The sequence below is a fragment of the Lepidochelys kempii genome, chromosome 7, assembly GCF_965140285.1.
Source record: "Lepidochelys kempii isolate rLepKem1 chromosome 7, rLepKem1.hap1, whole genome shotgun sequence".
Classification (NCBI taxonomy): Eukaryota; Metazoa; Chordata; order Testudines; family Cheloniidae; genus Lepidochelys; species Lepidochelys kempii.
The window spans coordinates 72,249,817-72,277,543 of record NC_136386.1 but is presented as its reverse complement, the minus strand read 5'-3'; the positions used below and the strand labels follow the sequence as shown (position 1 = coordinate 72,277,543).

General features: G+C 39.9%; 1 protein-coding gene across 2 annotated transcripts; it reads left to right on the top strand.

Moving 5' to 3' along the window:
* On the top strand, positions 1–27,095 carry GPRIN2 (G protein regulated inducer of neurite outgrowth 2). Of its 2 annotated transcripts, none has more exons than XM_073354912.2 (2): positions 1–285; positions 24,348–27,095. In XM_073354912.2, exon 2 carries the CDS (start codon positions 24,362–24,364, stop codon positions 26,165–26,167), a length of 1,806 nt encoding a protein of 601 aa, XP_073211013.1. In that variant the 5' UTR covers positions 1–285; positions 24,348–24,361; the 3' UTR covers positions 26,168–27,095. The 2 variants fall into 2 exon arrangements, with proteins under 2 accessions (XP_073211013.1, XP_073211014.1); XM_073354913.2 differs by lacking the exon at positions 1–285 and adding an exon at positions 298–426.
* The last annotated feature ends 632 nt before the right edge of the window (positions 27,096–27,727 follow it).

Sequence of the window (27,727 nt, the reverse complement as noted above, 5' to 3'; positions counted from 1 at the left end):
GGGGGAGGAAGGGGTAGGAAGAGGCGTCACCTGTAGAAGCAAAGGAAACTGCATCCCTTAATCCCTTCTCCATTTGTTTTGATGGTCTTCACTCCCCACTCCTCTCTCCCCCCGCATACACCTTGTTACCAACAGGAGGAGGAGCAATCTGAGTTTTCAGAGGAAACCTAAACTCTCCTGGCTTTGATTTTCTCATTTAATTACTGAGCATCTTTTGAAATCCTCCCCCACCCAGGTAACCTGGACTGGCAAGCTGGATGTAAAATCTCTCTGAGTAGGGGGAAGGTAAGGACCACAGGAGATACATGTTCTCTTATTTTCTTCTAATACAATGAGATCTTTTCATTTTAAAGGCATGTCTTGGAGAATAACAAAGCAAATTGTATGGAAGTGAGAGGAGCTGCAGAGAGACAGACCCAGAGTTCTGTGAGTATTGTGCTGGGTGGGGGCTGATGATAGCTGGACTCTGAGAGGGAGACCTAAAATCCGGTGATTAAAACTGAAATAATAATTAATCTGCAGAGTTTTATTTTTTCCTAAAAAGAGAGGAGGACCTCTCAAAGGTGGCATTTGTTTTGAGTTTTAAACAGATCTCATCCAGCTCTGCAAAAGGCGATTCTCTTTCCATGCCAAATGCCTGAAAGATTTAATTAAAATGTGTGTCTGTTTGTCCTTTAATCTCTGTGTGTTCTATGGTATTTTGTAGAGATTTTAAAAGAATATAAATACATTAGGTGTTTCTCCCCTGAACCCTTTGGATTGTAGGGATGCTCAGCTGCTGTATCCAACTCTCTTGTGTGTGTTTTACTTTTATGGTACCAAAAAAGTTCTGCTAAAAGGAAGAGGAGATAACTCGTATAGTAGTTTTACTAACTCTTATTTCTTGGGTGTTTTTGCTGTAATATTCCATCAGAGAACAACCTTCCCAGCACTGTACCACGTGGTCATCCCATACATTTTTGAAGCTGTCAGCAAATTAGTGCACAACAGCAAATGCAACCTGAAAAAAATCACTGCTCCACACTTGCATTATACCATTGTTTTAAATGATGTTATCGGCTTTATTTTCTCTGTTGCTGCCCTATGTACAGGATCCATCATGGCTTCAGTGGTATCTTTTGTCTTCAGCTGTTTAGAATGACTGACTAAAAATTTGCTCTGAGCTGAAACCTGGTTTTCAAAAGTCTCAACCCAAGTACAAATTGATTTAACAAAACTCAAATGGGGGGCAATTATTTTGCTGTGTTGAAGTCCGAGACTGCAATAGGGAATTGTGTTTTGTGTGCATTATCTAGCTCATGAAGTCCCATGTTAAAATTAAAAACTTATACTCAGTGCATTTTAGGGATTAGGGGAAAGAAATGAAGAGAAACAAGCAGGTTATTTTTATGTAGTGGCTTGTACACATGAAATATTGACTGGGAAGAGAGAGTCATTGTATAAGAACTTATTTTTTTTAAACATGGGGAGGTACACAAACAAGGCAGAACATATAAATACAAAAAAAAATCTATTTGTCAATAATCTATGTATTAAATAAAGTAATCATTTGATGCAAAACACCAGTTGCTGTATTGTGCCTACCTGCAAAGGTGATGGTTGAGGTCCTGAGCCTGTGAACACTTAGGCATAAACTTAACTTTAAGCACTTGTTTAATCCCATTGGAAGTTAATCATGCGGGCAAACATTTTCAGGATTAGGGCAATAGTTTGCCTAATGCTCAAAGACCTCTGCAATAAGACAGAACAGGATTTAAGAAGTGTCTTTTTAATTTTTATTTTTTAAGTTCTGGCTTTTGTTGACTTTTTTAAGCCGTAGTGTTCTGTGTGTTCTTTTCATTAAGATGTATTTTGTTACTACTCTCAGGGGAATTGTAGTTAAAATTTAATTTTTTATTTGATAATTGCATACAAACACTTAAACATTAAGAGCAATCACTTGTTCATAATGTCCTTGGGCTTTTTATTTGTGCTTATTAATAAGATTATTCATTCATTAGATAATGGTGCCAAGTTAAAGCATCAGAAATATATTTACTCTTTTTACAGTAAACTAAGTTTTTGTTTTCAAATAATCAAAATCAATTTGAAAAATAAGAGCTGGGGGGAGAGGAGAGCTATGATAAAATAGCACAAATCAGGTGTAGCTTTAAAATGTCCAGAGGAGCAGAGCCATTTGGTGCATTAATGAGATGATGTTACACCTGTCTGCATGCTGGGTTAGTTCTGTGCAGAACAGCAAAGGGTTTCCTCCTCTTTCCCTTTCTGATAACTCCTTTTTTTTTTTTAACCTAAACAGGTTGCGTTCTTAGCTGCCATTCCCTGTAATTAGAATCTTAAAAACAAAACCTCTTATAGTCACATGTAAAGCATCGCTTTAATCTACTACAGCAGGGAGATTCCAGAGTTAAAGCTGAAACTTTAGTCTAAGGCCACCTTCTTGTGCTTGAACATTACAAAATGTTATATAGTACATGGCATGAGAGATCCCTCAATGCACGGAGACATCTTCCAATAATTACAAACAGCAGGGTGAATTGAAGATACTATGTTAAGTCTTAACTCTGTTTTGTTTTCCCCTGGTTTTTATTGGTTTAAGGGGTATTGGTTTAATACATTTGAATTAAAAATTGTATTTTTATTTGTGGTTTGTTTTGTTTTTTTGTCACAAGGTCAGTGTAATTGTAAGAAGTCAGAGGAAAAACTATTTCTTTTTTTCAGTTTGCTTGGTGCATTTGACCACAGTATGTGTATAGTCAATTTTATTTTTTCTTATACAGTCAGTTTCCTCCATTGTGTGAGTGCTTTGCACAGCAGTAAGGGACACTAAAATAGAAAAAGACGTGATTGTAAAACTACGAAAATTGGCAGGTGGACTTTGCAAGGTAGAAATGTGGACTTAGATATTATGCTGATGCTCACTCTAGAAAACCATACGATAATAAATAGTGCCTGACACTGCCTTCAACTTCATATTTTTAAAATTGATTTGAGTTCATGTGGACAGTCTCCCTTGAAGTTAGATCTTGAGTATATATGGAGGCTGGGGTTTAATATTTTTCCATATAATAGAGTGAAACATGTCACTAATCTTATGTAGCTATCCTCATGTAGATTCACAGTGAAGCTATTATGATGTATACTGTAAAGGTGTATGTATAAATCTTGCATCCATTACAGCAAATCTGTGCCAGTTATGTGAAAGGGGCTTTTGTTTTTTCCTGGTAGCTCAGCTGTTTTACTTAATTTTCAAATTCTGAAAGGTTTGAATCCACAATGAACTCTAAATATTAATTTTGTTTTTTACAAGAGTCATTTCAGTGACAAGCTATATTTTTAACAAGAAAATTGTCTAAAACCAACAACCATTTATTTTACACTTCTGTGACCTCAACTGTTTTTGAGAACAAGGGGAGGGATATGTTGAAGGGGCAGTGGAGTGAAAAGATGTTAAACCATTCTCCAGCTGAGAACGTTGATGCCATAATTCTTATGGATGAATTAAAACTACTAAATTAATCTAATATAGAAACGCTTTATGGGTGCAGCTATAAGCAAAGAATTACCTTGGAAGAATGTTTTCAATTTGTTTTTAAATTGCTAGATCTTACAAAAATTCCATTCAGAAAGAGCTCCTTCAGCAACAGAAACATCTGTTAATTAAACTAAAGCCATGTTGTGAACCTGTTTTAAGTAATCCCTTACTCAATTAGGAAATGGGACTAGGGACAAGCTAAGTGTAGATGAGGTTGACACCAGCAGACATCTCAGCCTGAGCAATGCTATGAGCCTACTCATTAACTATTAGTGCTTTGGTTCTGCATTGAAAAGGGACTGTAAAAATAGCACCTTCTTACTCAACCAGTAGTTTCTTTGTGTGTATTTAAAGTCACATCTGCTCAGACAGATGGCGTTACTCCTGTTTGTGCTGTGGTGCTAACAGCACAGAGGAATGAGCTGGATTCTTTCTCCTTGTGCAAAATGTTTACCAATTAAACTCCAGTGAGTCTACACCTGTGTAATCAACTGAATGGAATGGGGCTGAATGGATGTAAATAAGGCCTTAATTTGGCCTGCAGAATCTTCTACTATCAGTAACGCATGGTAGTGAAAGAACCTAGTTTGCCCATGTCGAATTAGTAGGGATCAGATCTTTTTACTTATCAGCTAAGCAAATTTTGATCTGGAAAACAGATGGTAAATGTGCAACCCCACCATGATATTTTTTGTTATGTTTAAAATGGCACCCTATTCTAAAAGATTTCTTTGCTCATCACTTTCTGCAAAACATGTATCTAACTAGGGTAAGGTGAATGTACTGTATCTTCAGTGTATTTTTTAAATTCTGCCAGAGAAGATCTTTCCTATTTGTGGCCTTCTTCCTGTTCTTTAGTTCTTAAAACAGTTGCTTTCAAAGAGAGGTTTTGATACCTGATATACAATGTTGTGGTATCCCGAATGTTGTCTTGCTGAATTATTTGGACTATGATCACACTGAAGTCCATAATATAATGGAAGTAACAAACTATATGGTTTTGGGGTGTTCCTGACGAATTGGGAAGACACACTAAGACTTTACTGTTTTTGTGTGCGTTGACTTGATCTTAATGTAGAATGTAGGGGGAAATTCCTCTTGTTAATGCTTTATCTAGTGGTTTGTTGTCTTAACCCTTTCAACAAGTGGTGCAAGTTCTACCAACAAAAGAAAAAAATTAACTTATGATACAAAATGTTAGTAACCCATGTATAGATTCATGAATGGCAAACATGCCATTGTCCAAATGTTGGGCAAAGGCCCAAAATTAAGGAGACAAGAAAATACTAGTTCAAATATCTTAAAATCAAAAGAATTGCGATAGTGGAATAGACCAGTTATTCTCTGGATCAGTATCTTGTCTCCAGCAGTGCTTAATAGCAGTTGCTTCAGATGGTCATCTATAGTTATTTGATATAATAAAGGTGGGCAAGGTATCTTCTTTTACCCAAGCTGATGTTAGTTTTGAAATGTTTAATCTTCATGAGCTGGAATGAATTTCTTTAGGGCTCATAACACTTTCTATCATTATGCTTCAAAATTTGCTTTTCTGATGTTAATAACAGATGGTAATAAAGAAGTGGGGGATTCTGTAACTGACTGAGCAGTCAGTTGAGAGAAGCCATTGTCTTCAGATCAGCCAAGCAGTGGGGAAGCACACCTGTTCCCACAGAATGGGAGATATATTTATTCCTGAAAATACAGTAGCTTCTCCTCAGAATTTTAGACATACTGTGAACAATGCTGATACCATGTTTGCAAATTATGGTCTCTAGTTGTTGCCACACCTTGTGGTTTAGGCTTTTTTGGCGCTCTTGGTTGATTGCAGACAGTCTTTTGTAGGATCTTTTGAGAATGGACATTCTTCCATCCCATGGCTTCAGCTAAATGCTCCAGTACAAACATTTTTTCATCCCTTCCTCTCTGTGTCCTGGGAGAACAGATTAATCGTTCTTGTCTCTGAAAATGGTCCACAGTGACTGCCCAAATAAATCTAATTACAAGAACTCAAAGTAATCATAAGTAAGAGGCATAAAATACCTACTCTGTTCGGATATGTACACCATCTGATGGGGTCAAATTGTTGTAGTTATAGTTGAGTTAAGCCAAAGAGTAAAAGCTTTATGTTCTTAGGAGCTCAAATGAGCCTTAGGGCTTCTCTACGTTACAAAATTAAATCAACTTAAGTTGACATACAGCCACTGCACTAATTACAGCAGGTGGTTCAAGTCCATACATGCTCCTTCTGTCGGCAGTGTGCATCCTCACGAGGAGCGCGTCCATGACTGAAGTGGGCCACTGACAGCTTGAGCCTGGCCTGGTTGACAGCTTGGGCTGTAAGTGCTAGGGAGGGGTGGAGGTGGAGCTCCAGCTGTCAGCCCCGCTCAGGGCTGACAGCCAACAGGTGATGTAAGTAATGCAGTGTCTACACGGACCCTGCGTTGCCCTAACTACATTGACCTAAGCACTATGCCTCTCGTGGAGGTGGAGTTATTGTATCGATGTAGTGGGTGACTTACATCTTGCAGCATAGACACTTACATAGTTAGGTCAATGTAAGTCTCTGAGGCTGCTGGGATTTATTTCTTGGACTTTAGTTATGCCTCTCTGTGGTGGATCTTGTAGTTATGCTGTAGGCTCACTTCGGTGTTTAGGTATGAATATCCTGCATCATCCCATTCTAGCCACAAGTCATCATCTTTGGCAACACTGATGATATTTTCTCACTCCCAATATCTCTGAGTGAGGTTATCACCTGTTTATTTGCTAATATGATAACTGTTGCACCCAATATATAATTAAACAAAATTTCTAGATGGAAAGTCTTTCTGTCCTGTTCCCCCTTCTCCCCATTCCACTTCATGTGACCCACAACATTTCAGAGGAACAAATCCTTTGTATGATACTTCACATTAATTAGGTAGACTAAACTGTATTTACATAACTATTCTTGTTACTCCTTTTCAAACCAGTTCAACCTTCTCTTGCACAGATGCATGCTCACTTCTCCCCTCTGGGCAGAGATTGCTCAGTCTCTGCCAGTGCAAAGACGTACTGCTTTTGCCATGCTATTGGTACTCATGAAGAGTTTAGCATACTAGAATAAAAGCTAGTAAGTGAGTGAATCTCTATAGGTAAGTCTCCAGATTCTGATGATTTTTCACAGCTCTGTTCTTATGGACATAAATTCAGCATGACTCAAATTATGATAAAATATTACATCATAGTTCACCCCTTGTACCAGTGTGTGTGTTCGTGGTAAACCCTTGCATACTTGAGCAGGAGTGCTACATATCACCACGTGAGGATATAGCTATGAAATAGGGTGCAAGCAGCATAAAACTGACCTATAGGCAAGTATAATTATGACCTATAGCAGACAGATCCTGCCTCTGGTTTATTTGCTGGAACAAGATTATTCCAGCACAGATAAAAGTTGTTGTTTTTTTAAAGTCAGTCCCAGCAGTAAGTAAAATGCTTATTCTGTGGCATCTGATGGGAAAGGCATTTGAAGACAACTGGTTTTTATACTGGCGCTTTCTTATTGGAGAAATTGTCATCTATGGTGAAACAATGTTACTGTTCAACTAATCCTTGCTTTACCTATTCGAAATCCTTTGGATTAACCACTCTGACCTAACACTGGGAGTCTGAGGAAGTGGATAGGTCTGCACTGATGCTGGTAAGGAGTGAATAGAATGTAACCATTTCTGATAAGGTAGTTTTCTGTGAATGTGGCAGAAAGTTCATTATACTGAAGAAACTAACTAATTATTTCAAGCAAGGTCCTTCTTTTAAAAAGGTAAAAAGATTTTTCTCCTAACATCCTTCATCCAAGGATTTCGAAGTGCTTTGCAAGCATAAATTAAGCCTTGCAAAACCCCTGTGATGTATTTTTCTTATCCCCATGTTACAGATAGGTAAGCTGAGTCTCACAGAGAGGGGGTGACTTGTTCAAGGTCACACAGTGAGTCAGTGATCCAGACATGGAGATAGAAACCAGTAGTCCTGGTTCCCATTTCCTTTCTGCAATCACTGCACATTCCTCACCCCTTTTCATAATTTTAAAATCTATTTTCTTTTTGTTCCATGTTGCTGCTTAGAGTAACTTTAAGTAACTTTTGGAACCTCAAAGTCTAAATGGGTACAGACTGTGGTATAGGAGATAGAGAAGGAAAATATGAGAGCCAGGGAGAGAGAGAGAACCTATTAGGGTATTTAGTCCATCTGCCACCTATAATACTGATGACACTGGGTTTGTGAAAGAGACAGAACTGTCTTCATCCATAAGAAGATAAAGAGAGCTTCCCCACTGATCTGTTCGGTGGGGCATCTTTCAAGCATGTGAGCATTGGCTTCCCTGGGTGTGTGGAGAAATTCTGGGATCACCACCCATCTTTTTCCTTTATATTTCCAGTGTCATTGCTGCTACCACCCACTGCAATTTATAAAAACAACTGCCGTCTTTCTGCCAAGCATGATATCATGTGAGCATCTCCAAGGACTACTGTCACTGGAATGTGTGGCAAAGAGCTCTAAATGTATAGAACGCCAGGCACACTGTTGTCCCTTAGTCTGACACCTTATTGTTGTCCTGTTCAAGCTCAGCTAGCCAAAGAAATCTTAGTCCTGAAGTTAATGTTGAACTTGGGACTTTGATAGATCATGACATTAGGCCAGATCAAATTCATTTCTTTCCATTTTAACTGTTGCTGTTAAACTTCCAAACCAGCAGTGAAACAAAAAAACAAAACACACAGGAAAAAAAAAACCCTGCAAGAATATCAGAGTATTTTAAAGCAAGTATAATATTAATTTACAAGTGCATATAAATATTTCAGTCATCTAACCTCTTGGAGTGGAGTGGGCTAGGTATGCAAGACATGGGTGGTTGCATGCAGCCTTCTGTAAACAAATTACTTTAGTTTGGCTTCCTGCTTTCTTCGTTACACTATCAGCAGCAAATCATGGCTTTTATTGTTTTTATTTCTATTGATTTCCTGTGTGCATGGAGCAGCCCTGCAGACAATCTCAAAACATAGGTCCCTGACTCAGAGTTTTCAGGTCCCCAATCCTGCAGGGACTGAGATGGGTGGATCGTTGTGTCTGCACAGAGTTCAGTTGTAGTCACTAGGTGCAGGGGTTGATCTATGTGGTTCTCTTTTTGGGACTGGGGACTGTGGCCCTGACCTTGCAATGGGGTTTACCGAGGTGGAGCTCATCAGAGGCTCCAAGCCCAGAGTTCAAACTTACATCAATGCCAGCCTGGAAAGACTGGGGTGGGGTTTGTGGAGGACAAGGGTTACAAACTTTGTTGATGCCTTTCACTTTTAATTTGCATTTGTCTGTACATTTTTGCTGTGCTATATTTTTGATGGTTGACTTTGATTTTAAGTTGGATTTTAAGTAGCACCCAGTGTTAAGGAGTTGTAATTTATTTTTTTGAATCATTCTGCATTGTGGTTGGGAAGCCAGGTATTGGTCACTGTCACGTTTGTGCATTAAAGAGTTGAAGTCCTTAAGAAACAGCAAAATGCTATACCCACAAAGACTATTGTTTGCTGACATTTAGCTGAATATAAGTTGCAAGATATTCCTACTTAAATGTGGCAATTAGATTAAGTCTCTGCTCTGTGTAACTTTAGTCTGTTGTTACAGTCTAGAGACCGTGTGTTAATATGTAAATTCTGCAGACAGCAGAGCTTTCACTGTGAGTATAGTACTAGGTCATCTCACTTCTCACAATATTTGATGTTTTTCTTAAAGCCTCATCTACTGAAATCAGCTTATTACATGAGCATCTAGCTTTCATTTTAAAAAAGTTTTTAGCCTTCATGGTTGTGGAGAAAAGCTTGAAAACATGAACCCTAAATGCTCTAATGACGGGAGGCAAATTAAAAGCACGCAACTTTTATTGGATTTCAGAATAATCAGATTTAAAATATAGCATGGTTTTTTTGAGACCTGACTCATGATTTTTGGCAGTTGGCAGTGCTCCAGGATGTGGTGTGTGTGGGAATGTATGTATGCGTGCGGATGGAGGGGACATAAAGGGCAGAATTTATTGGTCATATCCATGTGTAGTAAACCCCCAGGTGAGTACTGCAGGCCATCCCTGGATTCATGAGCAGAGGTCAGGCAAGGTGGTCAAATGTCCGTACACTAATTTATCACATGAATACCATCTCCATTTGTGTGATTTTGCTTTGAGCACATAAACTATGGACATATGGAACTTGTCTTTGTGATTTGATTGCATTTTTTATTAACTCAGTAAATATAGAAACCCATTCATTTTTTCCACAAAATAGCTATTTTCATGTTATTGTCATTGCAAGGTAATATTATAAGCAGGGTTTCCCTGATATGTCATTGTTTTGGGGAGTCAGTGAGAGGAGAGAGCCCCTTGCTGGAGCTTTGAGTATTCCCAGACACTTCCTCACTTGATACAGAGTGACTCAGGCACTCCTGCTTCTTCCTTTGACTCCCTGTCAGTGGGTAAGTGAGATGTCTGTCTGATATTCCACACCTTAGCCACGCTGAGGAACAGGAGGGTAGTGTTGGAAATCAAAGGAAGCTTGCTTGGAGTTAACCATTGTATAGCTGATAAGAAGTAACAGACGCAGCTGATCAGCTTATTTATATGTATATGGAGTGTATACGATCTAGGCTTTTGTATTGAACTCATCGAGTGCCTGTATAACATTCTTGTTATGTGCAAAGAACTCTAATGTGGGGCACACTTGTTTTTTCTTGCACTCCCATTATGATCTCCTTATTTTAATTGCTTAATCCGCCCAGCTCTAAAATAAGGAAATGTCAGATATTTGAAAAAGGAAAGCTCTTTAGACATTTAAGTATAGTAGTTTTCCCTCATGGGTGACTACAACAGAACTCTGTAATGAAGATGCACTCTGCACTTCTAGTATTGATGTACGGTATTCCCTCCCCCATCCCACCATGCAGTCTGTAACTGATCACAACTGCTGCTGCTTGGATTGCAATGAAAGTTCTTGAACGTTTGCCATATGCTGTCATTAATAACAACTGTAGCCTCTCTCAGGCCATTCTTCCTGAGCAGTATGTCAGGGAATTTGCAGGTTACATTCAGGGTGTCTGTAATAGGCTTAAATAGAGTTAAGAACCTAGATATAGCAGCCTTCTACTGGAATAAATCTTATAAGTAAATTAAAATCACGCTGCCCTCTTGGTATAAAACATACATACATCTGTCCTGGTGTTAAAGAAGAATTCAGTGCCCTGAAGTTGTAGTGCTGTGAATGTTCTGCTGACAGACTTTTTGAAGCCTTTCATGAGGTAGTTTAATAAATGCTGACACAAACTAGAATCAAGATTTTAAAAACGAAGTCGTAATTTTTAGGTGCCCAACTTGAGATGCCTTAACAGGGCCTGATTTTCTGAAATTCCTGAGCACCCAACCTCTAAAAATCAGGCCCCTTTCAGTTGTCTCCTGTTGGAGACCCAAAATTATTAATCATTTTGAGACTCTTGGCCTAGGTCTATTATAGAACTCTTTCTTTTAATTTCACAGGTATTATATAGTCTCCATTTGTGGCAAGGATGGTTCTACTTTGAACAGATTTACTCTGTAATCAGAGGCTGAATTTGAAGGCATGGAGCAAAATTTTACAAGGATCCATTGCTGTGAGATCTTCATAAAATACTGCCTTCCTGCCTGACTTTAAGAATAGCTGGAGGAGAGGAACGTGCATTACAAGCATAATACCCAAAACCAGTGCTGTCTGGGTTTCTTATAATAGGGTTGTCGGCTCTGCCATCATTATTCTTTCTCTAATTATGTGCATTATAGCCAGTTTGTGTGTTGAATATTACATTTATGTAGAATAAGTAATCCATAAAAAGTTATTGATATAGAATATGGACAGTAATCACTAGGGATACTGGAAATGTGCAGGAATTTTTACAAGATGGTGGTGAATCTGTAATGCACTCTCTCCTTGCCTCTTGCCAAGTTCTGCAGAGAATTCATAATGTACATATTTAATCTGTTTTTGAGAACTTAATGTTAGCACCACACGTTTCCAATTTACAGAGCAACGAGTTTAAAAATGAGCACAGCTAACCATCAGTCACTTTAGCGTGACATAACTAGCTAAATAAAGCTGCTGCAGATTTCTAGATGACAATATTGTTTCACTTGTTTCACAAGGCCTCCTTCACCTACTGGAGGAAATGCAAACATCCATACATCTCTCGTCAGCATACCCCTTCCATATATACTAGTATCAAACCTTTATATTGCACTGTATTTTTTGTATAAGTCACAATGTACAAAAAAATTTTTTTTTCTGTTTCTCTCCTATTTATCACATTTCTCCATCCATAAAGAGAGGTTCTCTTAGTATCAGCTATCCAGCTGTATGGTATCTTGGGATAACTAAGGGAGGGAATTTCCAAAGTGCACAGTGTTGACCTAACTCTTGTCTCTGGAAGTTGTGGTAAAAATCTGCGCTTCAGTGGCTGCAGCATTAGTCCAACACTGAGCTCTTTTAAAACTCCTGTCCCAAAATGCAATAAAGGCAGCTTAGAAATGATCTAAAATAGCTTTTCTATGTATGTTGTGTTCTAAAAAGTCCAGTATCTTATGTGTGTTTTTTCCCAAGCCCCCAAACAAATCTCATTCTATTAGCGAAGAAAGATTCTTGGCTTTCTGTTGGTGGGAAGAACGAGGAGTACTTGTGGCACCTTAGAGACTAACAAATTTATTTGAGCATAAGCTTTCATGGGCTAAAGCCCACTTCATCAGGTGGAAAGTTCCTGTTTCTAATCCTGATAGTTTGTTCTCAGAGTGGGTCAATATCTGAAAGACAAATAAGTGACCCTGTACTAATGACAATAGAGGGCTGTATGTTATCTGTTTGAGTGAGTACTTCTGTTTGAAATGTGTTCTGTTAACATGTTAACCTCAACCCCCACATGGCATCTGTACCTCGGTACAGAGTCAAAACTGGGTTTTTTGCATCTCGTGCACTATCAACATAATAAAGGTGCTGTGGTCAAATTAAACGTTTAGTAACATTGGTGCAGCTTTACTGACTTCAGTACGGTTTCACAGGTGTAACTGATTATAACTTAGAAAATAATAGTGTTGACCTTTTAAATGGAAAAGAATGTTTAGTTCTCTTAGCTATGTTGGTTCTGCAATGCCAACAAGAGTAAAGAGAGCAGTCAGAGCTCAGTACGTGAGCTGTGTGTATTGGCAGTCAGATTTTTTGAATAAGATGGTGCTGTTTGGATATAGTAATTCTTCAGAATTGCACTTTAAACCCTTACTCTAGAACTGAATTTGACTTGTTTAGTATCAATTTAATTTGGAGGAATAAATCCATATTTTGGTAGGGTAGGGGGCAATGAAAAGTTTTAGGGACAGATTTTATAAAAAAAATTGTTAGAAGCTTGTTAAAAAATTGTTAGAATGCTATAGACTTCATGATTAGATCTGGAATATTTTCTGACAGAGATGGACTAGGGGACAAAGTACAGGTGAAGCAACCAAATGTTCATGATGAATGCAATTTATCCCCAGGTTATCACTAGCATAGATGAAGTGTATGTGTAGAGAGAGAGAGCAAGATATATATTCAGTCTTAATACCGTTTAGAAGCTTAGTACAAAATATTTGGATCCCCATAATCAAATGTTTCAGTGTGAAATGCAGAGCACATGGATTAAAAGTGGTACAATTTCTGGAGAGCTCTTTCAAGATTACTACCATCTGGTGAGAATTGTGTGTCTCACCCATTTTTGTGGCAGGAAATGGTACACATAGTGCATTTTCACAGAGGATAGTAGAATTCTGTTTCATGGAAAGTTCTTTAGAATTCAGTGAGTCAGGTAATCATTCAAATTCCTTTTCACAGGTATAAGAGATTATTTATTTAATTTGTGTAATGTGAGGTTTCATGCCAATTGTGGCTGTTGCACAGGCTTGGTACAGGAATGATGGGATTGCGAAGCCAAGTAACTGAAAATAATCATTGTTCTTTGGGCTGGAGAGTATTTTTCAAGGTTACATTCTAAAATCAAATCAAATCCAGATCTGAAATCAGCTACTGTAACAAATCTGTGTGTATATGCTGTATAGAGCATTAGACATTGTGTTATTTACATATTCAATTAGTTAGAAGGATGCTGTTGGGTTGACTTAAAGCTCAAAATATAGAGTGTATTTTTTAAAAGAATAATTTCCATTGCTTAAAGTATATTCCAGTAAAATTGGTTGTATTTTGTCTAGACCTAAATATTTTCCTGCAGCATTTAGTACATGCAAATAGTACTACACAGTGTTACTTCATGAGAACCAGAAAATGAAAATAAGTCTCTTTAATTATACAAACTGAGTAAGATGAAAAAATAAACTGAATCAGTGGTTTAAGTTTTTTTTTTTTTTAAATTTCACTTTTATCATCTAATGTGCAATTAGTGGCACACACAAATCTATTATTAGTTCAGATTTTAACAAGATAGTGTCCCTTTCTTAAACGTGCCATGGCAATAAGTGGATGAAACATAGGGTAAATCACATTTTGGGTGGGCTTTCTAAATCATGAACTTAGCAAATAAATTTTCCTTTAGGTCCCAATCTTGCAAACAGTAATTCACATGTTTAACATCACCGGTGTGTGTAGAATCAATGATGTCAACAACTGCATGACAATGAAGCACCAATGCAAGTCTTTATACAATTGCAGCTTAATTTCTGTTTTAGTTCCTCTACAATGTGCACAATAATATTTCCCTATCTCACAGGGCTATTGTGAGGTGTCCAGATATCATATGTGACAGGGTCGGGCCAGATGCCTACAGGAGAGTGATAGAAGGCAGATATATTAGCCCCAGGTTAAGCAGGTCCCTTTTCCCTGGGTAAGGTAACAGGGGCAGTTCCAGAACAATCAAGAACTAGCTGGAACCCATTAAGTCAGACAGGCTAATTAGTACACCTGGAACCAATTAAGAAGCTGCTAGAATCAATTAAGGCAGGCTAACCAGGGCACCTGGTTTAAAAAAGACCTCACTTCAGTCAGTAAGGGGCACATAAGGAGCTGAGAGTGAGAGGGTGTGCTGCTGGAGGACTGAGGAGTCCAAACACTATCTGGCATCAGGAGGAAGGTCTTGTGGTGAGGATACAGAAAGTGTTGGGAGGAGGCCATGGGGAAGTAGCTCAGGGAGTTGTAGCTGTCACACAGGTGTTACATGAAACACTATAAACAGCTGTGATCCACAGGGCCCTGGGCTGGAACCCGGAGTAGAGGGCGGGCCTGGGTTCCCCCGATTCCGTCAACTCCCTATTGGATACAGGAGGAGTTGACCTGGACTGTGGGTCCCACCAGAGGGGAAGGTCCCTGGCCTGTCCCACAACCCACTAGGTGGACCAGCAGGGACTGTTGGGATTGTTCTCCTTCCTTTTCCCCATGCTGGCCAGTGATGAGGTTAGCTGAGTGAACAGCACGTTTGAGCCACTAGCAAAAGTGGCCAAACTGAGGGCTGCCGTGAATCTCTGAGGAAAGCAAATCCGCTAATAAGCGCAGGATCCACCAAGGCAGAGGAGGAACTTTGTTACACGTAGTGACAAGCATCCCAGAAGAGTCTATTTAATGTCTTTAACAATGCAATATATGAATTGTGACACAGCAATTTTTCAAGGGAGAAGAGTACTAACTACTCAAAGAGCTATTAAGCTATTAAACTTTTGTGCTATTTATAAACAGATGAGAGTTTAGAAACTGGTTTGTTCTCCATTACCACAGTTATGAGGGTGCTAATAGGCACTTGGCTGCTAGGATGAAGGGGCTATAAAAGCAACTAAATCAACAAATATTGTATGTCATATATTTTCTCTTTATTGACTTGGTTTGAAGTTGGGCATGTGCAGGGAGTGCAGAGTTGGGACCCACTGATGCAGTGTCATCTTCCCAGATAAGCAGACAAACAGCACCTGCTGCTCCTCATAGCTTTCCAAAGCCATAGCAAACTGAAAATTGCTCTTACTAATTTTCACTCCTACTACTAGAACACCCTGCGGGAGGCAGGAAAACTGACAAGAATCAGGTCAGTTTCATGCTAATAATGCTTGTGAAAACTCTGAAGAGCTGCTGAAGCAAACACTGGGTAAGAAAATTGGAAAAAGTAGCACCATGGGAAGAATCCCTTCCTCTTCCCCACCAGCTTGGGGCACTTGGTTTCTCACCTGGCTGTTGCCCCTGGGCAGTGACCCTATAAGTGAGGGACAAGGAAAAGATACACTATCATCTGTTATGGAAAAGATAATGTGTAGTGAAGCCAGGAAAGGAGTGGAGCTATAACAAAAGCAATTGAGGGGTAGTAATAAGTAGGGCTGGTTTAATAGTATTGAGTAAATTGATGCGGACACAACGGCAGAATGAAGACCGATCGATAGATACACTCACGGAATTAAGTGGTAACCCACAACTTTTATTAAACTTTTAGCACAAGGAAGGAGTACTACCTGCTCACTACCCACGCTTGCCTATGCTAGGCATTTAATTGGTTCCAATGTAGGTGTTACAGGGCTCCTTACCATATAACCCATAACTGGTGCTAGGGTTACAGGGCTCCTTAATATATAACCCACAATGTGGGGTAAGCTCTCCTCAGCCTACCCCCCAGGACTCAGCTCTCTCTGAATCCTACCTAGCACCCCTCCCTCCACGAGGGGGACAGAGGGTGTAGCAGGATAGGGGACCTCGGCCCACGAGGGCCACAAGGTCTTACCCACGGCCCATCACCAAATTCCAGAGCCACCCAAAAGGGGGGCAAATTGGGCAATTTGCCCCGGGCCCTGCAGGGACCCCCACGAGAGTTTTCAGGGGCCCCCATGAGAGTTTTCTGCAGCACACCCGGAGTGAAGGACCCACCACTGAAGTCCCGCCGACACTTCTTCCGCTCCAGGTCTTCGGCAAAGTGCTCCGAAGACCCGGAGCGGAAGGACCCCTGCTGTCGAAGTCCCCAGGCCCCCTGAATCCTCTGGGCAGCCCTGCCAAAATCCCAGGTCTTTTATCTCTGAGAACTGTTCATTTTATTCTCTCAACCACACTGGAAACCGGCTACAAGTTGTGACGAATAAGTAACACCACCCCAGTTAGGTAACATGTGTTCCTACTTAACCCCCTGTTGCTTGCAGATGCTGTGTAGAAGGCAAAACAACTCCCTGGTCCTCCGCCAATTTGGCCCGAGAAAAAATTCCTTCCTGACCCCCTGAACAGATGATTGGCTAGACCCACAGCATCTGTCAGGCCAAGTTCTCATTCCTAGTTTGGGTGGGTAGGGTGGGCTGCTGGAATGGAGCTGAAAGAGGCTCCACATGGCCCCAGTGCTGGGCTAAAATTTGGGAGCTTGGGAATGCTGGCCAGTCAGCACCCCTCTCACCCTGCTGGCCAATGGGTGCCAGAGACCCCATGTGAGGCTATTGTTCCTTGGCAAGTGCCTCTCTTCATCACTACTGGGAATGTCCCCCTTTCACCTCTGGCCCCATCAGTTTCCCCTACCTGTTGATGCGGTTGGGTGGCATTTTTTAATGGATCTCACTGGTATTCGTCCAGCGTTGTAACTGCTCAGATAATTCTTGGTGAATATACTATATGACACATATGTGTAAAAACTCACTGACAAATATATTTTACTGTTATTTGGTCAGCCCGAGTGATAAATTATGTTTTAAAAAAATTAAACTGAAAATTGATCGGCAAGGTTCTAGTTAAGCAATAGCAAATGAAACACAAATATTTAATTTATTTAAATTACAGATGCACATGGCGTGGGGTGCATGGGGATACAGGCATTTTGTACTTTGCTGAGTAGGATTATCCTGGAGCTAGTAGGTGTCAGGTACCTGATTCAAACCATGGAAGAAAGACTTTTTAGTACTATTCATTTTGCAAGTGATAATTTTGATGAAGACAAAACTTTGTCTATGTAGAAAGATTATTGCTGGTATTGTGTGTAATGCCACTTGCTTTGAAAACTTGATCCAGATGCCAACATGGTTTTATGGATTGTTTTGCATTTTATCCATTTACGTTCTGTTTTCAAAATTGTAATTGAAAACATATGCATGAAATATAAAACAAAATTGAGAAATTCATTTAGGCATAGTAATTTGTCAGTAAATCTCAACTAGTAAAATGCACAAAATGTAATATCCTTATAGTAAATTTACTAATGCATTAAATAGGTCACAACTTTAATCATAAGTCATAGAAAACCACACAAATTTGTTGCTTTCAAGTAAAGTAGTTCAGTGGAATTAGTGAAAGCATCCTAGATCCCCTCATGCAGCCATCTGAAGCTAAGCCAAAAATAGTGGATGTTAATTCCATTTCTATCCTAATCCTTTCTGTGCTTGTCTAACAATTTTGTATATACTCCTAACATATCTACTTCAAATGGCATGCTTTCTTGTTCGTGTATCCAAGTGCAGACATCTTCAGATTCTTGAACTAAAACTTTTCACATAATGTCAATGTAAACAATAGATATCTTTAAATAGAATGAACCTCAGGGGTGTGTTTTGTTGAATTTAAAATAAAACCAAGCAATTCCCTCACCCCACACACTGAAAGAAAGGGACTTCAGATCTTCAAGTTCCCCAGCTTTAACTCTACCTTTATCCTTTTCCATGCTCTACGTGTGTATCCGAGTTTCTGATTCGCTTCTGCACAAAATGCAAAAGTGCCCCACTGACTGTGTAAATTACATTAGCAGTGATCCACATTTTTATACATACCATTCTCATGACACCAGTATGGCTTTTGTGAAGATACACATTTTGGTATAATTGCTGGGATGTGTGCCCACTCCTTTCCCCTCTTCAAATGGAGAATTTCTAGGTACACTGTACGTAACCCAGTATGTGGAAGAGAATCTCTCTGGTGTATATTGGAAGGATGAATGGTATATAGAGTGGTGCCTCTATGCCACAGGGACATGGTGTATGGGGAGATGATGATGGGTTTTTCTGGACTTTGGAGGTTCAAGTCTGCAGCATTTTGTAGGCTAGTCGCTAGAATGTAGAGTTTTGGAGGGAGGATGAGTGTGTGTGATCTGAATTACATACCTGCCAGTCCCTTGTGATGCAAAGCAATTTCATTTTAAGTTTGTGTAAAGTACTGCCTGATGGCATGGCAGACCCATCCCCAGGGGTGCCATTTAATTAGTTCTGCACCTACCTCCCTGCCCCGTGTCTACATTTCAGGAGGCTCTGAGATGAAAGGACTGGGCGCTTCAGTAGCGCTCCCAGGCTTTTGTGTATGGGTTAGTGACAGAGAGAAGGAGAAGGAGGCAGCTGCTCAGCATATGCAGCAGCATTGACTGGCTGTCCTTCCCCATTATCTTGCTTACTGAGAATGCAGCCAATCAATGTGCGATTTCTCTGTAGAATGACTGGGTTTCCCCCATTCACCTACAGGAGAGTCAGAAACCCATAGTGTTGGCGGGTCTGATTGTTAGAAGGAAAGATGGAGGGTAGTAGAGGGAAGGTTAAGAAGCAGGAGTGAGCATCCCTTGCCCCCACTTGGGAATAAAGGTATATCATAGTGTAAGTAACACAACAATGTACTGTTAACTGCCAAGTGACCTTGGGAAAGTCTCTTCACATCACGGATCCTCAGTTCCTCATTTTACAAATGGAAATAATGATGTTGCTCCTCTTTTGTAAGGTGCTTTGAGATATGGGTGAACGTGCCTTATAAGAGCTAAGTATTAATTATCAACTCAGACATACATATCTTAATTCTGGCTCACATAGAGTGTATTGACTGAAAGAGAACTTGGGCTATGGCCAGTATTTGGTGGGTGGTTGATTGCTCATGGATTATTACATAGGACTGAGGAGAATAAGATTTACAGGTAGAAAGAGGGCGTGGAACTGGGGGGAAAGATGAGGATGTCTGTGGAAACTTTACTTTGAATTTCCTGATATTGGTGTGGAGGGCGGGGGAACATGTTTGTAAAGTATATTGTTCTAATAGAGGTTTGTTCATCTTGTTGGAAGGTATATCTTTCACCATCCTTAACTCTGTCTTAAAGTTATTGTTAGGGAATTTCCCTTTTTGTATAATCATTTTAAATTTTTTTATTTAAGGAATAAGAAAGTGACTGTTTCCATTATTTTGCGGTCCTATGGTCCTGGGTGCCAAGAGCAATATTTATCCTCGATCACAATTGAATATACATGTATCTGAACAATAACCAAATTTAGAGTGCTAGGTCTGTAAAGCAATAATTTACTTGCTGTCCATAGAGTGAAATAACCACGGATGTGAGGTTGGCTTTCTAATCTACTGGTGTTCAGTTACTCAGTGTAGCTGTGTTTAAAATTATCTGTAGGTGTGGATAGCATCAAGAGAGACAAACACAATTTTATAAAGTAGTTGTTCCTTTTTGGAATTCTATTGAAAACTTAAACTTTGAAGTTTTCAGCTGATGTTGTTATTGGCAATAGATCATAAGTTCATGTAAAAGTATTTCTGCCATATTAGTGATTCTTCACCTGAATTTGACATTCAAATCCCCCCTCAGGCTCTCCTTTATGTAAACAGTTCTCTGTTGCACTGTTTACTGTAATGTAAAAAGTTTTGTTCATACTTTGATGTGTTAACAGATCTTTACCTCCCAAGTCTTACAAGTTTCATGAGTTGTGTCCCTGGAAAAATTCCTGTAGACTTCAGTGGGAGTAGGATCAAGCCCTATATCTCTACCTTCTCTTTGTTGTATTGGAGACTTCCTCTCATCTGAGACTTATAGATCCTGTGGCTGAAGAAATGTACATTGTGAAATATTGGTTAGCACCAATGGTGTCTTAGGGTCTTTACAGATGTGTAGGAAAACAAGATCGCTGCCCTAACAGTTTAAATCTAAAGCCCTGACTTTGCAATCAGTTATGCCCACGCATACAGTTGTACTCTGGCATTTAATCCTGTTCATTTCATTTAGAGTACATGTGGAAAGATATGCTAGCCGGTGTATCTGTATGCAGGACTGGGCCCGTGTGTGCATTGTGAGAGAGCTGGACCAGTGAAGTGTGTTTAAAACTAGATATCATTTCTATCACATGCTTCACTTCTCATGTGCTCTCTGAATGGGATTTTCTAAACACTTTCAGTTATGGGGTAGCAGTAGAGTTGTAAAGAATGAGTTATTCATATTGACAGCAAGTGGTGGTTGTCCATCATTCCCTTCTGACTGTGCTCTCCAGTACCTATCACATATTGCTTTTGTAGCAGATTAGTCATTGGGAACATCATGTTGCTGTCACAGATGATCAGAGTATGAAGGGTATAGCACTGGGGTTAGGTAGAGGCAGTTCTGAGCACTTTACATCTCTGTGGAGCCAGGACTCCAGGGGTTCATGGCCCCTGCAGCCCTTGCCACCCCCCATTCAGCAGCACTGGTTAATGCCCTCAGCAATCTCGTGTATGAGCTTTTCTCTGAATTTGGGAGACTAACCGTTGGGTGTGGGAGAGAAGGGTGACTGAGTAGGGGTTAAGCAACAGGCAGGTCTCTCAGTCCCAGACAGCAGGGACAGTGGAGCATGGGCTCCGTAATTGATCAGTGGATTTTCTCCACTGTTGTTCCATTCTTGGACAGCAGCAGAGAGAGCGGGGGAAGCCTTTGGGGCGCCAGTAGTGTCCCAGCCCCATGTATTTCCGGCTACATCATCTGAGGGAACAGTTTACATTTATTAATATTATACATATGAAAGGAATTAATCCTGCTAATTAGGGAGGCATTAGTTTGTACAGAATTGGGGAATACAAGCAAACAAAATATGAAAATAAATGATAGGCAATTATATATTTGTATCACAGGACACCTAGAAGAACAGTTAGAGCAGCTCAACTCTCCAGTTGTGCTAGCTGCTTTGTACATAACACCAGGGCAGTCCCTTCCCCAAACATCTTAAAATCGACATTAAAAGATCTTTTAAAACCCCAATATGTAAATGATTGGGAACTATGTAAGCACATGAACTTATTCCTGTTACTCTCCTCCTCCTCTGCCAGCCAGAAGAAAGGTGGCTGTATTAGAAGCCCTCACCTTCTGTTCAGGGATTGGGCAATTTACTGGAGAGATGAGCAGAGTATTTTGATCTATTTACAGGGTATTTTTGTTCTTGTGTGATGAACTTATCAGTTACATCTAGCTTTCTTGTCCCAAGAATTAAAGTTCTTTTTTGAAATGCATTCTAATGGCATGAATCGTGTATTTGCAAATGCTTTCTTGTTGCAAAGCCAGAATATGCAGCGTGCATTTCCTTAAAAGTTCTTAAAAACATTGGGACTTACATAGTCATAAAGGTTAAGGCCAGAAGGAACTGCCAGATCCTCTAGTCTGACCTCCTGGACATCACAGGCTGCTAATCCCCACCCAGTTACCCAGTATGGAGCCCAAAAACCTGGTTTAGACTCAGTATTACAGTCCTCAGGAGACTAAAACATTGTATGCTACAATAGAAAATAGGAGAAACCAAGGTGCACAAATGCCTGAGAGGCTGCTGCAATGGCAAGCAATTGATTTGGTTAGTTGCACCCTGATTATCCTAGCAAGCAACCAATGCCCCATGATACAGAGAAAGACTAAACCCCCACCAGGTTCCTGCCAATCTGATTTGGGGCAGAGTTCCTCCCTGACCCCCAAAATGGTGATCAGTACAAGTCTGAGCTGACTGAGCACGTAAGAAAGATCCACCAGCCAAACATCTGCATGAGAGAATTCGCCATACCACCTCAGAGTTCCAGTCTATCCTTTTCAGTGTCCCATCTCCAGCCCTGGCCCTTTTTGATGCTTCAGAGGAGGAGTAGGGAAACAAACCTGAAATACATTGGGTGGGGAAAAATATTTCCTTCTGGACCTCACAATCCTCTGAAGCCTGAGGCATGAAATTTAGGAACACTTTCATCTGTACTTCTATATAAAAAAATACTTAGTATTATTTGAGCTGGCCACTTAATTGCATGCTAATAAATTAAATGCTGCAGCTTGATTTAACTATGTGTTGGTTGAAAAATTGAGTGTGTTCTTTTGAATACATTCTGTTGTTGCAGAAAGCTGTTAAAATAATTTCGCTTCAATTATACATCAAAGTGTCTGGTAAGAGGAGGGAAGGTGAATAGGCCAAATAGTCAATGCAAATGTTGCAACAGCAGGAGAATAGAATAAATGACATTAAAAAGAAAGCCACTGGAAGAAGCTACTTTGGGCCTGTTAAAGCTGGTTAAAAACAAGACTGTTACTATTACAGTTTCTCCTAAATGAGGAAATACTAACATAAGCATTTGTAGGGGTCACAGGGGCAAATAGTACTATACCAGCCAGTGGAAGCAAGTATGTTCTTAACAGAAGTTGGATAGTTCTCTTGTCAAAGACAGAAGAATTGTAATATTTCATTTGAAAATGAGCATTTTTCACCTTGCTGTTGGGTATTAGCTTCAACAGTTAATATGAACTTCTGGATTCTTAAGGCAATTTGCAAAAGGAAACCCTGTTCTGAGATGCAGAGCTCTTCTGGTTTCAGCTGGGTAGCCGCGTTAGTCTGTATCAGCAAAAACAATGAAGAGTGCTTGTGGCACCTTAGAGACTAACATTTATTTGGACATATGGGCTATAACCCACTTCATCAGAAGCACGGAGTGGAAAATACAGTAGGCAGGTATAAATATACAGCACATGAAAAGATGGAAGTTGCCTTACCAAGGGGGGGGGGTGTGTGTGTCAGTACTAATGAGGCCATATAATCAGGGTGGATGTGGCCCATTCCCAACAGTTGTCAAGAAGAGCTGAACTTCATGTCAACTGTTGGGAATGGGCCACATCCAGCCTGATTGAATTGGCCTCGTTAGAGCTCTTCTGCTAACTCACCTGGTGGATCCTATAACTGCAACCTTGAAGTATAAATGGCCATGACAGTCTCTCTGAGGTAGGACAGATAACAGGGGAAATCCAGCAATAATCTGAATTGTTGTGGTTGGGTGGGTGTGAGTGTGTTAAGGTAACTGCCAGGAAAGGGGTAAATTTAGACCATATGCAGTGTGTGTTTGTACTGCTAGCAGCAGAATGGGAAAGCCACATGACTAGTCTCTTTTACCTCTTTTACCTTTTTTAAACAATATTTAAATAAGGCTTTAAAGGATTTTCGGCTTATTTGGGGGAGGGGGCAGGGCAGGAGAGTTGATTTTTTTTTTCCAATTTAGAAACTTAAATCCAGTTTATGCTTGAAGACTCGATGACTGGATAATTTGTGAAAATCATGACATCACAAGGAACTAAAAGCTGAACAGCTGTGAGAGGAAAGGATTTTTAATCTTGAAAACATTTTTGTGTTTTGTTTGTCACAACAGCTGTTTAACGTAGGTTCCGAATAACTTTTCTCCTGAGTGTTCATCTTTGTTTAACAATGGGCCTTCCCTTCAGTTAAGTTGTGGGTGGTCACAGTGCCTGTCTCTGGACATCGTAAGAAGTGGTTTTCAGTAAACTCAGGAGAGACTTGACTCTCCTTCTGTATCATGAAGTACAAACCCAATTTGGGAAAAACGTCCTTTGTATAACAATCTTAATGGTAAAAACAAGCTGATCCACTTGAGGATAAAGAAAGATGTTGTACTTTGATCTCTGGAGGCACATGCTTTTGACTATAAAAAGCAAGGGAAGCCTAAGCAATGGCTCCATAGGGATGATAAGTATTTCCTGATCTAGAGTATTGCTAATTACACATTCCTTCTTGAATTGTTTTTTAAAGTCTCTTTCCTTCCTGCAGGTCTCTTATTTGCCATGGCAGCCAACAGCCACCAGGTCCCAACCCATTCCCCTCAGGAAACACTAAATTCTGTTTGCCACCATCCCCTGAATCTGAACAGCCACCCTCTGTCTAAGAGCTCCTCAAGTCTGGCGTGCCTTGGGCAAGTGAGTTCTGATGAAAGACAGAGCAGCAAACAAGATCTCAAGAAGAGCCTCAGTAGTACTGTCTGCCAGACACAGGTGAGTGAGAATGATGTTGGAAGTACCCCTAGTTCTGAATGGTCTTCTACACAGTCGGGAATGGTGGAAAGTTCATCTGCTGTCAGAACGACGAGTGATCATGCACAAGGTGATAATGTGCAGAACAGAGCTACCACTACAAACCGTTTCCTGACCGTTGACCAGATTCCAATATCCCTGGAAGAAAAGGACACTAGGATGCATGTCAAGAGTAGCACTGTTGAAAACATTTCTTCAGTCTGTGATACACACCAGCAAAGTGTGACTAGAACGGAAGGACTGGAAGCTGTAGTTCAGAGAAGCCATTCTGACCTAACATGCAGTTGCAAGCAGCAGAGTTCTGTCACCCACATGGAAACCAGTGCCACACACTCCATTATCAGTTCTTCTGGCAGTAGTTATGATACATCAGTGCATAACACCTCTTTCCTAAGACCGAGATATGGCTCTGGAACATATGAAAATACTCCTAACTATCAAAACCAGGTGACTCATATTCCCACGTCATATAGCGACCAAAAAGTGCCCACAAACAGCTTTGACAGTGGCGGTATAACATATAACACTACCATTTATACAGATCCTGGAACGTTTCACACTGCCATTCTAGGACCACACATGCCAGGAGGTGGTTTCCCAAACAGGACAATGTGCAGTCAATCAATTGGGCTTAGTCAAGGTGGCATGACTTACAGTAACGTATCAAGCGGTATATACCCTGCCACAGTGATGACAATTCACAACAGCACTGCTCTACCCTGCAGTGCAAGGCAGGACTCTGCTATGAAGATAGACGGCACTGTTTCTGCCTATTGCCATTCTTTGCCAATACCATCTCTTCAACTTGTTCCAAGGTTGGTATGCTCAGTTAGTGAATCGGGAAGAGAACAGGTAACTCCTGGATATCGTCAGTCCTTGCCTACTTCAGATATCATGACCTTTCCTAAACTTGTGTCATCTGTTAGCGAATCAGGTCTGGATGCAAAGCGAATCCTGAAATGCTGTAGTGTTCCTGGGGAGCATCTGTCACATGCTCAGCACTGCATTCAACAGAGCAGAGCTCAACAGGAAACGAAGGCTTCTTACATTGTGTTGCATGACCAGCAACGTGCAGATTTGATAATGAAGACTAAAGACACATGGACTATGACCTCTATGAATGACTTAACCAAAGGACTGAAATCTCCTCTTCAGTGCAAAGATGCAGAGGTACAAACCCTTTCAACAGTGGAATGCAAGTCTGTGGCCACAAGCCCATCTGTTGTAGCTGAAGGTCACCCTCATGTGTTCCCAGAGGTTAATTTAGAACATGACCAAGAGGCCCCAAAGTCTCCAGTACGTGAAGTGAGATGGGATGATGAAGGGATGACATGGGAAGTATATGGGGCAGCAGTGGACCCAGAAGTTCTTGGATTAGCCATTCAAAAACATCTTGAAATTCAGATAGAACAATTCCAGACAGAGCCTATAGAGCTCTCTAGGAAAAGTACTGAGGAGTCACCTCCAGCTAAAGAGGCAAAGAAAAGGCCATTTAGAACAATGATGCACTCTTTGAGACACCCAAGCTGCTGTGCCCGTTCCAATACTGTTGTGGAGTGAACATAGCTACATGACTGCAACATTTAAACTGTCTTGTAAATAAACATTACATCTTAAGACTTAACGCAGCTAGTGTGGACAATCCAGTCACTTTAGAATAGGGTGGGAAACTGTGAGTTGACATAAAATAAGAAACTCCAAGGAGATCTATTACCTGAGAACTCAACAAGAAACTCCAAGGAGATCTATTACTGGAGAAAGCAGAAGGGTTGTATATTTGTAGCTCCTTGACTTTTTTGTTTACTATAGTATTCCTCTGTCCTTGTGTATTAGATGTGAATAATATTACAAGCAATGATACACTTTTTTTTCTAAAAGACAGATCTTTTTAGGTCATGTTATTGTACTTTGTACTTTAATAATTTCTAGTTAGGAAAAGTTTTTAAAAATACAACTTACATTCTTTAGCATCCTATTAGATTGAAATTGTTTGGGGAAATAGTATGCTGTTTTTAAAAACTATAACTTAATTGCATTTTAGACTTTACAGAGCCATAAATACCACTTTAGTAATATATAAAGGGCATAATATTAATTACACTGTAATTGCTATATAGTTAATGAGTAAGAGTGATCTGTAATATAAATGTGCAGAGTAACTTCAATTCTGCTAGTCTGACTTAATTCTATACATCACATATGTCACGGACAATGTATAGATAGACGACACTACTGCAACATCACTTAAATTAGTCTATATAGTTATAATGAATTACACGATAAGTATCCAAAGGAATTAGTACTTGCAATGTAACTAAGACATAAATGTACAATATTGCCAAAGATACCTAATGAATCATGAATGACTCATGTAATGTGAATTTTATCCTGAATAACTCTTTCTTACAAACACATGACACAAAAAAAGGATCTCAGGTTAATCTGTCATACTGTGTCTATATTACAGATTATACGTGGTCAGTTTGGTTTCCTGACATTAAATGTAATTTTTAGTGATTTCTGGATGTGCATCTACATTGAATTGTGATTTTTTTAAAAACTGCATACGTGATAAATGTATAGTCACAGGGATGCCTATTTGGATGTGTACAGTACACTAGCGGGGGGGCCATCCTGAACAACTTGCCCTCCACCAACCTCGTGTCCTCATTTGGCTGGAGTGAAACATGTTCCTAAAGTCTGGTTTCTGTTCATTTGCTTTTAATATAATGCAACTTAAACTATAAGGTTAAAATTTCCAGCTAATTGATTTGCCATGTGAACTGTAGGATCCCCTCTTCCCAAAATGTGTGTGTGTGTTCACACACAAATTTTGGGAAATCATTTGAAAATAATGGGATAGTTCTGATCACTGTAATTTTTTTCAAAATAATTGTAATAAGTCCTAAAATAGTATTGGTATTGATTAGAAGGGAATTGTAAGCGGAAGAAGAGACCAATTAGGATCAATGTCTCTGAAACAATGATAGGCTGCTGTACAGTGTAGATTAGAAGCTAGTACTACAACTAGGAATAGCTCAGTGGTTTGAGCATTGGCCTACTAAACCCAGGGTTCTGAGTTCAATCCTTGAGGGGGCCATTTAGGGATCTGGGGCAAAA